The 14,734-nt window shown below is 37.1% G+C and overlaps 1 protein-coding gene across 1 annotated transcript in view; it reads left to right on the plus strand.

The window, feature by feature from the left end:
- Positions 1 to 14,734, plus strand: part of NBAS (NBAS subunit of NRZ tethering complex) — a 331,331-nt gene that overhangs the window by 137,818 nt on the left and 178,779 nt on the right. Inside the window, exons 26-27 of the mRNA XM_040225023.1 lie at positions 5,081 to 5,214; positions 13,123 to 13,185. Coding sequence (XP_040080957.1) covers positions 5,081 to 5,214; positions 13,123 to 13,185 — 197 coding nt within the window. The remainder of the gene's footprint in view (positions 1 to 5,080; positions 5,215 to 13,122; positions 13,186 to 14,734) is intronic.

Consider the following 14,734-nt stretch of genomic DNA (forward strand, 5'->3'; position numbering starts at 1 on the left):
TACATTGTGGAAAAGGCATTACCAAAAAGTCTTAATAGTTGAAAGATAATGAATTCTTACCATAGGCAGGCACTTTTCAAGTATTAACTTATTTAATCTTTATAACAATCCTAGGAGGTAAATATGTTTATTATATTAATATTACAGGGAAAGAAAATCATGATATAGAGTGGTTAGGCAGTTGCCCAAGGTCAAGGTAAGGAGAGGAACTTAGGTTTGAACATAAATTTTCTAATTTCCCAGCTATGTTCTTAACTCTTGTGCTTTACTGTAATACCAATAGAAGAAGAAAAGATTTCTGCCCTTGAAGACCTTCAAAATATTTATTAAGTTCTTTAGGATCTCATAAGGAGATCTTTTGATTATTCTAAATAACTCTTACCTTTGCTTAAGACTGATCTACCTGTCTGTCTAGCTGTGGATCTGTCTTTCTGTAGGGCTCACATACTTGTTCAGATTCACTGGTGTTAAGTTGTTTTCTTAAATGAGGCATACTTTTGTAATATAAATAACCTCTTAATTTAGCCATGAATAAAATATGCTGTTTCAAGGGATTAGTGGCTCCCTTTCCATTGGAGGGACTCAAGCAGAATGGCATAGTCCTTTGAGACACTAACTTTGTAGTGAGAGTTAAAGCCTCAGGTTGTGGTTTGAGCAGAAGCCCTTGAAGGCCTCCTCCAGTCCTAAATTCTAATTGGATGTTCTTCTTGTACTGCCTTTGTTAGCAATCTGAAGTCCTCTAAGGTGTATGGTCATAGACCAGTGTAATAAAGACAGAAAGGAAAGCATTGCTTACTTAAGTTCACGCAGTTTTTGGTTTCTGGAAGGCTTGTTTGTCAGAAATATCTCTGTTTATTGACTATTTAAAGTTTTCTGTCTTCTCATAAGCATCTTCCACTTAGTATTCTGATTTTAAGTTTGGGGTGGTGTACTGTGAGCCAAGGGTGGGTTGCTTATAACAGCAGAATGCTATGTGAGAAGCAGGATGGATTGAATATGAATGTTTTATGAGGAAGAAAGAAGTGACTTTAAATTCTTTCCAGTAATCTTGTTTGTGATCTTTCTTCTTTACAGAGTCTTGTAAATCCTTTGAATATAGTCAGCTTTTTGTTGTTTTTACTTGGCAATTTAGCATGTGCCTTTTGAATAAAACATATAGCCATTTGTTTTTGTTGAAATTTGTCAACATCAAAGCAGAGAACAGTGGTATTTGCTGGGCTCTTCCTTTCCACTCTGCTCTGTCTCTGTTTCTGTCAGTGTTATTTTTCTTTCCACTCTGCTCTCTGTTTCTGTCAGTGTTATCCTTCTGTAATGCAAATTTGTTCATGTCATGATCTATGTGCAGTCTCTGGTGACCGATCATTGTCCGCAGGGTAAGTGTTGGGCTGTGGTAAGTGGTGTAGAAAGTTCTTTGGGGTCTACTGTTAGTCTGCCTCTTCAGCCTCATTTCCCTCCACGAAGGCACTCGTTTACTCACGCTACTCACCTTTTCACTCTCTCAGGTTCTTTCATGCCTTTTTATGTTCTTTGAGGATGTTTCCTTTGCTTGGGATAATCAAGCCCCTTTCCATCACTTAGAGCTTCCCCAGTGACTCAGATAGTAAAGAATCTGCCTGCAATGCAGGAGACCTGGGTACAGTCCCTGGGACGGGAAGATCCCCTGGAGGAGAGCATGGCAACCCTCTCCAGTATTCTTGCCTGGAGAATCCCATGGACAGGGGAGCCTGGCGGGTTGTAGTCCAGGGGTCACAAAGAGTTAAGCACAACTAAATGACTAACACTTTCGCTTCTTTTAATTATAAATCCCTACTACCAGTCAAGATCCCGTTGTCATTTATCCAATGATTCTGATGGAAAATCAGTGTTATGTACAAGTAATTTCCACTCTTGTTTTGCTGTGCCCCCACGTTTCTCTTATGGGGATTGAGCTATTTCAGGTTTCAAAAAGACTGCCATATTTCCAGTTCTCCAGTACCCATAGGGTGCGATCATTTGGGGTCCAGAGGAGAAGCACTGGATACTTCCTTGGCCCTTCTTGAACATACAAGACTGTATCCCAGCAGTGGGGACACAGGAGATTGTATGTTTAACGCTGTAAACTCTCAGCTGCAGTTTTGTGCTGGGCTTGGACTCACCCTCCTTAGGAAGTTGAAAAGTGCCTCTGGGCCTGTGCTGTTCAGTATGGTGGCCACTAGCCATGTATGGTTATGTAAATTAAAATGGAAAACTCAGTTACTCAGTCCCACTAGTTTTTTATGCTATTTGCAGTGTTTTATAATTACAAATCCAGCTACAATGTCCATATTTATTTTGTGTTGTTGTCATATATATATCTTCAGGGTATATTCCTACAAGGGGATCCTGGGCTCTAAGGATTAGGTTGTGTTGGTATTACTGCATTTCTTTTCAGATAGGTTATTCCGATTTACATTTCCACCAGCAATGTATGAGCATGGCTCTTTCTCCACAACTTTGCAGACAGAATATGTTGTCATATTTAAAAAATTTTTGCCACCACGATGGGTGAAAAATGGCATTTCAGTGTTGTTTTAATTTGTACTTCTCTGAATATGTGTGAATTTGATCATTTTTTCTTGTGCTTGACAGGCATTGTCATTTTTGTGAATTGTCCATTCCTACCTTTTTTCTGTTGCTCAGTCTTTTTTCCAATTTTCACTTGGATTTTTGTCTCTTTGTGCCTTAACTTTTAGAAATTCATGTGTATTAGTGTAGTTGGTTATTTTTCTGTGGCTTCTACTGAGAAAATACCCTTCACCTAGTTGGTAGATTATCTTTTGACATTGTTTATGGTATATGATGTCATGCAAATTTTTTACAGTTCCTTTTATGTAAAATAAGAATAAAACCAGTATTGACTTTACAGGATTGTTTTGAGGATTTGTGAATTAATGCACATAAGACACTTAGAAACATTACTTGGCACACAATAGTGCTTCCCTGGTGGTTCAGATGGTAAAGAATCTGCCCACAATGCAGGAGACCTGTTCAATCCCTGGGTTGGGAAGATCCTCTGGAGGAGAGCATGGCAACCCACTCCTGTATTCTGGCCTGGAGAATTCCATGGACAGAGGAGCCTGGCGGGCTACCTCCATGGGGTTACAGAGTCAGACACAACTGAACGACTAAGCATAGCACAGGCACACAATAAGAATATGACAAAAGTTAGCTACTTCTGTTAATTTTTACTGATGCTTTTATGGTGCCCTGTGTTGCCCCTGTTTGACCAGTTTGTCACTTTAGAACCTTAGGTAACTTACTCTTTGTCAAATGATGATGTCAAATTAGTGATCTATTTTGTAATACCTTGAAGAAGTATATATATATACTATATAAAGTATATATATATATATATAAATCCTGTAGCCCAACTACTTTAGAAAACTTTACTTCCCTGGTAATCTCATTGTTTCTTCTTTCCATCCTTTTCTTCTGTTCATCTGTTGATATGATTTTTCTACTGAGAAAATACCCCTTTTTGGCAGCTTCTCTTGTGTTTTGTTTTTTTTTTTTTTCAGTTTCTACTAAAATGTTGAAGAGCAGTAGATCTTTATTATGGAAATCATCTTAATCTTATTTTGTTGTTGTAAAGGGCTCTAAGAAAATACTTTCAGTCTTCTGTTTTGGAGGCAATAATATAAGCATTTTACTTGTATTAATTTATTTAATTCTCACACATTGCTATTCAGTTCAGTTCAGTCACTCAGTCGTGTCTGACTCTTTGTGACCCCATGAATCGCAGCACGCCAGGCCTCCCTGTCCATCACCAACTCCCGGAGTTCACTCAAAATTATGCCCATTGAGTTGGTGATGCCATCCAACCATCTCATCCTCTGTCGTCCCCTTCTCCTTCTGCCCCTAATCCCTCCCAGCATCAGAGTCTTTTCCAATGAGTCAACTCTTCACATGAGGTGGCCAAAGTACTGGAGTTTCAGCTTCAGCATCATTCCTTCTAAAGAACACCCAGGACTGATCTCCTTCAGAATGGACTGGTTGGACCGCCTTGTAGTCCAAGGGACTCTCAAGAGTCTTCTCCAACACCACAGTTCAAAAGCATCAATTCTTCGGCACTCAGCCTTCTTCACAGTCCAACTCTCACATCCATATATGACCACTGGAAAAACCATAGCCTTGACTAGATGGACCTTTGTTGGCAAAGTAATGTCTCTGCTTTTGAATATGCTATCTAGGGTGGTCATAATTTTCCTTCCAAGGAGTAAGCGTCTTTTAATTTCATGGCTGCAGTCACCATCGGCAGTGATTTTGGAACCGCCCAAAATAAAGTCTGACACTGTTTTCCACTGTTTCCCCCTCCATTTCCCAGTGCTGTTAGGAAGATGTTAATATCCCAGTTTTTATAGATGAGAAAGGGCTTCCCTAGTGGCTCAGATGGTAAAGAATCTGCCTGCAGTACAAAACAAGGCACAAATCTATTACTTCTATATCCCAGAAAACACTCTTAAGAATGGCCCTTGCCCTTTGTGGCTTGCAATGGGAATGTGATCCTAAATAACCATCTTTCTGCATCCCAGAAATATGGAGTATGTTTTGGAATATGAATATTACCGCATTACAGTGTGACTTCTTTTGAAGAAAATGTCAATACTGTTGAGTTAAATGACTAATACTTAATGCATACGGAAAAATAGCAAGTTTGAACATCTCTGAATATTAGTTAAGGAATTTTATGTATTTTTAAAAAATTGAAACATAAAATTTGACTTTAGGGTTAGAAATGTTGTTTTTAATGAATTGCCTTTTTAATTCACTATGTTTCTTCTGTCTACTTTATCTTAAATGGGTCATAAATTAAAGAATCTGTTTTCAGCAGATGCAAGGCTTATGGGTACAAATTGTCTTTTCTCGCTGATTCTGTAATTAAAATGCAATTTCATTTAGAGTTATTAAAGACCCCAAAAGTCTGTAAGCTAAAAAAAGCCATGATTTGTTTCTGCAGCTGATTAATTGCACTATTTAATATTCTATTGACAGTGGTACTGGTATATGGCAAAACTGAATGTAAATCTATTGACATTTCACACAACATGCTTTATTTCTCTAGTTGCAGCAAAAAATCATTCCTGATCAGGACCAACTAATGGCAATAGCGCTAGAATGCATCTATAGCTGTGAACGAAATGACCAGCTTGCTCTTTGCTATGACATATTAGAATGTCTACCACAGAGAGGATATGGGTAAGAATCCACAGTGTGCCATTTTTGTGGTTGTGTCTTTTTACTCTAACAGTTAAAATGAAAATGTTTCTTCTCTGAATGTTCATTATAGAGACTTCGGGGAATATAAAATAAATAAAGAAGAAAATGAAATCATATGCAAACCTGTTGCTTCAAGATAAACACTTTTCTAATAGTATATGAGAAGTCACTATAATTTTGTCAACCTTGATAATTATCCTTTAAAAAATAAACAGTATCACTATCACCACAACAAGAAGCACCTTAAGTGGATAGACAATAATGTGTCTTTATTTTAAACTGTGTTTCAGTTAATCTTTTCCCATATTTTTGTGCTAGCTATATTTCTTCTATGAATTGTTTGTTCTTGGCCCTTGCCCTGAATAAAACTTATAAGTAATAATGTATGGGTATACATACCTCATTTTCTTTACATCTTATATTTTATTGAGATATAATTAGCATTCATCACCATATAAGTTTAAGGTTTAAGCATACTTACATATGTTGTGAAATGATTACACATTTAAAATATAAACTTTTTTCCTCTTGATGAGAACTTTTAGGATTAAGCAACTTTCCAATACAACATACTTCAGTGTTAACTATAGTCATCATATTACATGTTGCATCCCAGTACCTGTTTATCTTATAACTGAGAGTTTGTACCTTTTGACCACCTTTATTCAGTTTCCCTTCTGGTAACCACAAATCTGACATCTTTTTTGGTTATGTTTTTTTGTATGATACCTCCTATAAGTGGGATCATACAGTATTTGTTTTTCTCTGTCCAACATATTTCACTTTGCATAAAGCCCTCAAGGTCCTTCCATGTTGGCATAAATGGGTAACTTCCTTCTTTTTTGTGGCTGAATAGTATTCTATCATGTGTGTGTATATCACATTTTCTTTATTCTTTCCCTCTATCCTTTGATGAGTACTTAGATTGTTTCTCTATCTTGGGAATTGTAAAACATGCCACAATGAACATGGGGTACAAATATCTCTTTGATATAGTGATTTGGTTTTATTCAGATATATAGCCAGAAGTGGAATTGCTAGATCATATGGTAGTGCTATTTTTAATTTTTTGAGGAATGAATATATATAACTTTTTAACTGGACTTAGGTTTAAGTAGAAATTTATATAACATTCTTTTGGATCATTTAGGTGTATGCAAATCAGATTTTTATTTTCTCTTTGAAAGTCACACAACAATCATTCCTTTAATTGTACTTTTAAAATGTAGTATATATTATAAATTCCATATCTGGAGAAGTTAGAAAAAGCCCATGGAAAAGCACTGAATGGAAAATTAGTGGGCCTGTCTCTGTGCCTTTGTGATGACAGCTGAGTCACTTCTGTGGACATCAGTTTCCTCACTTGCAGAATCAGCTGTTTAGACAAGAAGTCCTCCTCATGCTCTATTTCTTTTTCTCCCATCTCTTTCTTCTTTGCTGTCTTTTCTTCCCAAGGGAATATTTGTGTGTGTGTGTGTGTGTGTGTGTGTGTGTGTGTGTGTAATGAATGACAAAAGTCACTGATTTTGCAACCCATTGTGAAATCATTGTTTCACGTAATCTTTCAGTTCAGTTCAGTCACTCAGTCGTGTCTGACTCTTTGCGACCGCATGGACTGCCACGTGTCAGGCTTCCCTGTCCATCACGAACTCCTGGAGCCTACTCAAACTCATGTTCATTATGTCAGTGATGTCATCCAACCATATCATCCTCCGTTGTCCTCTTCCTGTCCCACCTTCAATCTTTACCAGCATCAGGGTCTTTTCCAATGAGTCGGTTCTTTGCATCAGGTGGCCAGAGTATTGTAGTTTCAGCATCAGCATCAGTCCTTCCAATGAATATTCAGAACTTATTTCCTATAGGATTGACTGGTTGGATCTCCTTGCAGTCCAAGGGACTCTCAAGAGTCTTCTCCAACAGCACGGTTCAAAAGCATCAATTCTTTGGTGCTCAGCTTTCTTTTTGGTCCACCTCTCACATCCATACATGACTACTGCTGGAAAAACCATAGCCTTGACTAAATGGACCTTTGTTGGCAAAGTAATGTCTCTGCTTTTTAATATGCTGTCTAGGTTGATCATAGCTTTTCTTCCAAGGAGTAAGAGTCTTTTAATTTCATTGCTGCAATCACCATCTGCAGTGATTTTGGAGCCCAAAATAAGCTTCTCACTGTTGCCATTGTTTCCCCATCTATTTGCCATGAAGTGATGGGATCTGATGCCATGATCTTTGTTTTCTGAATGTTGAGTTTTAAGCCAACTTTTTCACTCTCCTCTTTCGCTTTCATCAAGAGGCTCTTTAGTTGTTCTTCACTTTCTGCCATAAAGCAGAAAGTCTGGTGTCATCTTTAATAGTACTGAAATCACATGAAAAATTGATGGGGAAGGAATACTCACATGGTAATAAAGTATTACCTTTAGCAGATATTTTAAACTTTATTTTGTAATTTCATAAGGGAATTCTACTTTTATAGAGTTCAAGTCTGACTATTGTCACGTTTGATCAAGTTATCAGAAATGGCATCACTTAGAGTCAGATAGCCTGGCGGTATGTGCCTCCTTGTGAGAAGCAGTATGAAGTAAAATTATTTACCCTGAATTTAATCAGTACTTTAAGCTGGACTTCTAGTTTACAGTAAATGTAGGGAATAGGAGAAAAAGTTAACACCTTGATGAAAAAACCAGATAAATATAGACTGAGATGTTCTAGAGGTCAGGTTGTCTTCAGTTTGAAAAGTCTGTTTCGTGAATAGAAACAGATTGGTGGGGGTGAGGGGGAGCTATTCTGAAATTAAGGTGTCCAAGGGAACGTAATCCCCTTCTAATCTTTAACCATACAATAATGTTATGTACTAATTAAAATGAGGGTGACTTGTAATAGACAAGCAAGTGTGGGCTTCTCTCCTTCCCCATCCTTGGATACCTGTCTTCATAGACCATGTTTTTTTTCTTCTCAACTTCGTCTGTGTCCTTTAAAATACAGTACTCATATTGTTTACTGATTTTCCAACTTCAGATGATTATTGACTTTGTTTTATGGAAGCCTACCCTGCCCCTATACCTACCTCCTAACCATTTTCTCAGTGTAGTTGAAGAGGTATTTTTATCATTGTGATTATGTATATACTGTTTACACAGAGCTAGTTATGATTGCATTTACTTTTTATGCATTTTTTTTCTTGGATTGAATAATTTCCTTGTCATTGTTTCCATTTATTTCCCTCACTCTTCTGACAGAAGTGTAAAACTCCCTTTCAAGGTCAAAAATACCTAGTAATCTTTCCTGTCTCTTTTCACACTCTCTCTTACTTCAGAGAAATGTCTTAATTGCCTTTTCTTTTCCTCTGATATGGATTAATTCTTTACTCTGCTGTACATTGGTCATCTCTCCTCTGTTGTTATGTTGCATTTCTGGGGTCCTTATCTTCTCCTTTCTTTACTTATTCCGTCACTTTGATAGAACACAGTCTTGAATAGCTTCTTGTCAAATATCACTTAGAGGCATTCTTATTTTAAGACTGTTCCATGTCAGAAAATCCATGTCAGAAAAATATGATAGTTGCATCCTTACATTTGGAAGGCTTGGCTTGCATGGAAATCTGGGTTAATGATCCTTTTGCTTATGAGTTTTGGAGGCATCAGTGTTGGCGAGAAGTCCAAGGCCATTGTATGGCTTTTTTTCTCCTCTTTTGGAATCCTTCAGTACCTACCCTTCATCTCTAATGTTCTGAAATATCATAAGGATGTATTTTATTGTGAATCTAGGTTTATCATTACATAGTGTGTTCCAACCTGGAGACTCATGTCCTTCAGCCTATTCTTTCTTATATTTTTTTTCCTGTTACGTTTCTTTGATTAGTTTATTTGCATGCCCTTCTATTTTTCCTTTTTGCACATTTTAAATTTACTGCCTTTTTTTGTTATTTTTTCCCTACATTTTTATCTTTCATTACATGGTCTGGGAAATTCCTGCAATTTTATCTTCTAATCCTTACTTTGAATTTTAAATTTGTTTTGGCTTTCTTAAATTCCAAGAATTTTTCCTTATTCACTTTAAAACAAAATAATATCCTACTCTTTTCTTCACAGATGCATAAACCCCCTTCTGTACACTCTGCCTTACCCTTACCCCACCGTGATCTTTGATTTTTCATATTTTGTTTGTTTGCATCTCTGCTTTTACTGTGAGATCCTTTCTTCCATATCTAATGATTCTTGACCATTAATTGATATTTAATAAATAATAATTGCTATCTTATTGGATAATATCTGATTGCATGCCTTGTGACAAGCTGAAGGCTTTTCATTATAGGGGTCCTTAGGAAATTGCCTTATTTTATGAGCAGCTAGATTGTCAGTCTTGTTTTAGTTTTGATTTCTGGAGGGTAGTGTAATCTTACATTCTGTCTATTGTGTTACAGAAAAGTTGGGTGGTTCATAGATCCTGATTGTTGATCTCTTTTCATTAAGAGTTGAAGTACTGACCCCAAGAAGGAATCAAGGCAAATAGCCTTGTTCTGATAAAGCTAAATGGAGACTGTACTAGTGGTTAATACTTCCCTTTCTCAGTCCAGGTTTAGGGAATCCTCATATAGAAAGAACTGGAGAATAAAATGACAATCCACTCCAGTGTTCTTGCCTGGAGAATCCCAGGGACACGGGAGTCTGGTGGGCTTCTGTCTGTGGGGTTGCACAGAGTCAGACATGACTGAAACGACTTAGCAGCAGCAGCAGCATATAGAAAGAAAAAGTGTAATCACTGGGAGGACTCAGCATCTGTTTATTACCGAAAACTGTACCGATGGGACCACAGGCTCCTTCACATCTTTGGTGAAGAGCAGCAGGTCTACCTCTGGGAACCATGGGGGTTCAGTAAGCAGCACAGGGCTGGTAATGTGGATTGTCTTAACAATTTTTTAGCAAAATATCATTCAGTTCAGTTCAGTCGCTCAGTTGTGTCCGACTCTTTGCGACCCCGTGAATTGCAGCACGCCAGGCCTCCCTGTCTATCACCAACTCCTGGAGTTCACTCAGACTCACGTCCATCTAGTCAGTGATGCCATCCAGCCATCTCATCCTCTGTCATCCCCTTTTCCTCTTGCCCCCAATCCCTCCTAGCATCAGAGTCTTTTCCAGTGAGTCAGCACTTCCCATGAGGTGGCCAAAGTACTGGAGTTTCAGCTTTAGCATCATTCCTTCCAAAGAAATCCCAGGGCTGATCTCCTTCAGAATGGACTTGTTGGATCTCCTTGAAGTCCAAGGGACTCTCAAGAGTCTTCTCCAACACCACAGTTCAAAAATATCAATTCTTCTGTGGTCAGCTTTCTTTATAGTCCAACTCTCACATCCATACATGACTACTGGAAAAACCATAGCCTTGACTAGATGGACCTTTGTTGGCAAAGTAATGTCTCTGCTTTTGAATATGCTATCTAGGTTGGTCATAACTTTCCTTCCAAGGAGTAAGCGTCCTTTAATTTCATGGCTGCAGTCACCATCATATTACTCAAACATAAAAAGGAACACACTTGAGTCAGTTCTGATGAGGTAGATGAACCTAGAACCTATTATACAGAATGGAGTGAGTCAAAAAGAGAAAGAGAAATGTCGTATTCTAACGCATATTCGGAATCTAGAAAAGTGGTTCTGAAGAATTTATTTACAGGGCAGCAGTGGAGAAACATAGAGAATAGACTTATGGACATGGGGAGAGGGGAGGAGAGGGTGAGATATATGGCAAGAGTAATATGGAAACTTACATTGCCATATGTAAAACAGATAGCCAAGGGGAATTTGCTGTATGGCTCAGGAAACTCAAACAGAAGCTCAGGGGCTATGTATCAACCTAGATGGGTGGGATGGGGAGGGAGATGGGAGGGAGGTTCCAAAGGGAGAGGATACATGTATACCTATGGCTGATTCATGTTGAGGTTTGACAGAATACAACAAAATTCTGTAAAGCAATTATCCTTCAATAAAAAAAAAAAAAAAATCCACCCACAATGTGGGAGACCTGGGTTTGATCCCTGGGTTGTGAAGGTACCCTGGAGAAGGGAAAGGCTACCCACTCCAGTATTCTGGCCTCGAGAATTTTACGGACTGTATAGTCCAGGGGTTCACAATGAGTTGAATCAACTGAACGACTTTCAGTTTCACTATAATGAAGGGATGAGTCTATTTGTTTTCAGAGTGTGTGTGTGTGTGTGTCCAAAAGCTTTTTTCCAGTTTCAGATTAATGGTTTCTGATCTAACAGACTTTAAAAAAACTTTTTTGGTAAACAGACACAAAAAGCATGATACTTTTTTTTTGTTCCATTTATTTCTTAATGATTGTATTTCATTATTGTAATTTTCTAAATAATTTCAATTATAAATTAGTCTAGCATTAAAGTATAGGCCTTCAGAATATTTACTCTGGTTCTTTTTGCTCCTAGTGCCAAGTTTGTCAGTTTACATTCTCTTAGTGATTAGTTGTTTATTTTCAGTGATTAAATGGCTTTGTTTACCAAATGGTTAACCATATATTTATTCACTGTTTAGGACATTAGATTCTTGTGTGTCTTACCTAGACTGCACATTCCACCTGGCTGAAAAAATTCGTTAGTCATTATGTTCGTTAATGTCATTCACAAAGGAAGAACATTGAATTCTGAAAATCAATGACAAACATTTATTGTAGAGCTACAAAATGATAATTTAAGAATATTGTTTCTGAATGAGTGTGTTAATTGAAGACAAATGATCTTTTGTTTTTGAAGGACTTTAAGTGGAATATACCCTAATTTATCACTCCAGTCCAAGGCTGAAGACTCGGTTTAAAAAGATAGTATAATCTTTGTAAATTGCATGAAATAATTGCCACATAGATTTAGACCAGGACAAATTGACAGTTTTAAAAATAATGAGGCTTTGGTGTTCAAGGTAGGTCACTTTTAATTTTCCAAGGCCAGATGAGATTTTTATTTGGTTTTCTTATCAGATCATAAGATCTTGCTGGAATTCAGCCAGATCATTGGTTGGAAGGCATCAGAGTGTGCTGGGTACAGTTGTTCTCAGTTGAGAGCTGTCCCTCCAAGGTTGGGACACAGAGTTGCAGAGGGTGGCTGGGGGCTTTATAGCAGTTGCTTAACTTTTCTGCTGTATTCCTTTCACTTGCATGTGTGTTGTACTGTACTAAATCCATCCTACCAGCCGTGTTCTTATTATTTTATGATCTTTTTCATGGTAATGTTTCTCCTAGTCTCCCATCTAATTTTTTCCTGAGAGAGAGTTTGCTTGTTATCTCAACTCCCCAAGTAGGAGTTATCTATATGATGACTATGTACTTCTCCTTCACTTTAAAATATTAGAGTGGAGTCAGTGTGAATGATGAGATGTAAAAGACCCTTGAGTATATAGAATCCTAGTGGACATGTCCTGTGAGTCACAGGTGGTATAGACAGGACCAGGACAAAGCTACTGTGCAGGGCCTTGGCTCCCAATCTATTTTATTGTTAAAAAAAAAAAAAACACAGAAATAAATGATAGCTTTATTCTGTATCACTTCTTTAAAGAAAGACTACAGTTGATTTATAATTCTTTTTTGCTTTTCATCAGAACTGAACTAAAAGTCTTTAGGAAAATAGTTACCCATGTCTCACTAATCTTTAATAGAAAATATCGTTCTGTGCTAGAATTTTGTATCTTAATCTCTTTGAGTTATGAAAGATGCTGAATGAGTGTAGGAGATGAGACTGACAATTTTATTTGAACAGTATGACACCACTTTTATGTATTAATGTCCAAGGGAAACATCAGTTTTTTGTTTGTTTTTAAACTTGAGTTTGGTATTTTAGGTAAAAAGCTACTCCTAAAACCTAATTTTAATTCTTTTTTCTTTATCCTTCAGTCAGAAAACAGAGGTCACCACAGTGCTTCATGACATGGTAGACCAACTGGAGCACATTCTCAGGTAAGAAAACTGAGTCTGGTTCTATGCTGATTAAACACATCTGTCCAAGAAATGTTACATTAAATATGCCCAGTGGTCATTTCTACTTTGGTCTCATATTTGTTTGATTCTCCTAGGAGTGAATGAATCTCATACTAGCTTATCTCAGCAGAATGCTACAGTAGTGGAAACCTGAACTTTGAAGACTAGTAGAAGTGTGTTCAAATCTAGGTGTTGTCACTTACCAGCTGTGTGACCTTTGAGCCTATGGTTTTCTTAGCTGTAATACCTATAATATCTAACTCATGAGATGTGAAATTAATATTATATTAAGGGCTTCCCTTGTGACTAGGGTGGTAAAGACTCCACCTGCAATGCGGGAGACCTGGGTTCGATCCCTGGGTTGGGAAGCTCTCCTGGAGAAGAGAAAGGCTACCCACTCCAGTATTCTGGCCTGGAGAGTTCCAGTCCCTGGGGTCGCAGAGTGGGACAGGACTTAGTGACTTTCACTTTCACTTTAAGCTTTTAAAGTACCTCACACTTAGTGGGTAAATAAGAAATATTAGTTCCTTCAACAGTTGCTACTTGTGCCAGCAAACAGTGTTTATTTTGCCCCTTAGTTTCCTTTTTTTGGGGTATACTACATTTGATTGAATATTTGGATTATAGTGGTAACTAGCAATATTCTTTACTGTGAAAATGAAATATTAAGCTCTTTTGGAGACTGAAAATCTCCAAGTTGCTATTCAGAAAGTATAATATTGTTTACTAGTGTTCATTTTTATATTTATATATAATGTGCTTGTATGTAAGTTTTAAATATTTACATAAAATTAAACTTTAGGAAAAATAAACTTTGCTCTTCCAATATACAGTTGTGGAAATTATAAATAATAGCGTCACTTGATAATGTAAGTGTAAGTATTTGGAATCTACTAATTTGATGTCTCTCTCCTCCCCACAGCCTCTCTGAAAAATTGAGCATAGTTTGAACAAAATTTGTTAAATCAATATAGATTCATTCCTTACAAATATACATGATTTCCTTTATTTCCCTAATGAAGTGGGAAGGAGCTTTCCCAAAGAGATACAGTATAATAAACAATGTATTTCATAAAAAGTTATTACTGCATGATAAACATTATTTATTTCACCACATGTTCCTGGATGTAACCATGAATTGTGTTCATAGTCAAATTGTGCTCTCAGTACCTCAGGCAAACAGTAGCACCCTGTAGGTTTCTGGATGATTCACAAGGCTTTCACTGTTCACCTTAATTTACTAACCTTTTAAAAGGAAAGCTTTTCATTCCTGTTCCAGTTTTACCTCATAGCCATTAATAGCTGATAAATGTTTAGTGTGTATGATGTCAGGTGACATGACCCATTAAACTTACCTTTATGCAGAGTTACTGAATTTTATCTGAACTTTAATTCATAAATGTGAGATTTGGTGAGAACAAGGTGTGTATACAGTGCTGATAATTATGGAATAAAATCCTAAGAAGATCCATATAAGAACAGGAATCTGATTTATTTGTTTATAGAATGGATTCCTGAGGAAGATTGA

The sequence above is a fragment of the Oryx dammah genome, unplaced genomic scaffold (assembly GCF_014754425.2).
Source record: "Oryx dammah isolate SB20612 unplaced genomic scaffold, SCBI_Odam_1.1 HiC_scaffold_25, whole genome shotgun sequence".
NCBI lineage: Eukaryota > Metazoa > Chordata > Mammalia > Artiodactyla > Bovidae > Oryx > Oryx dammah.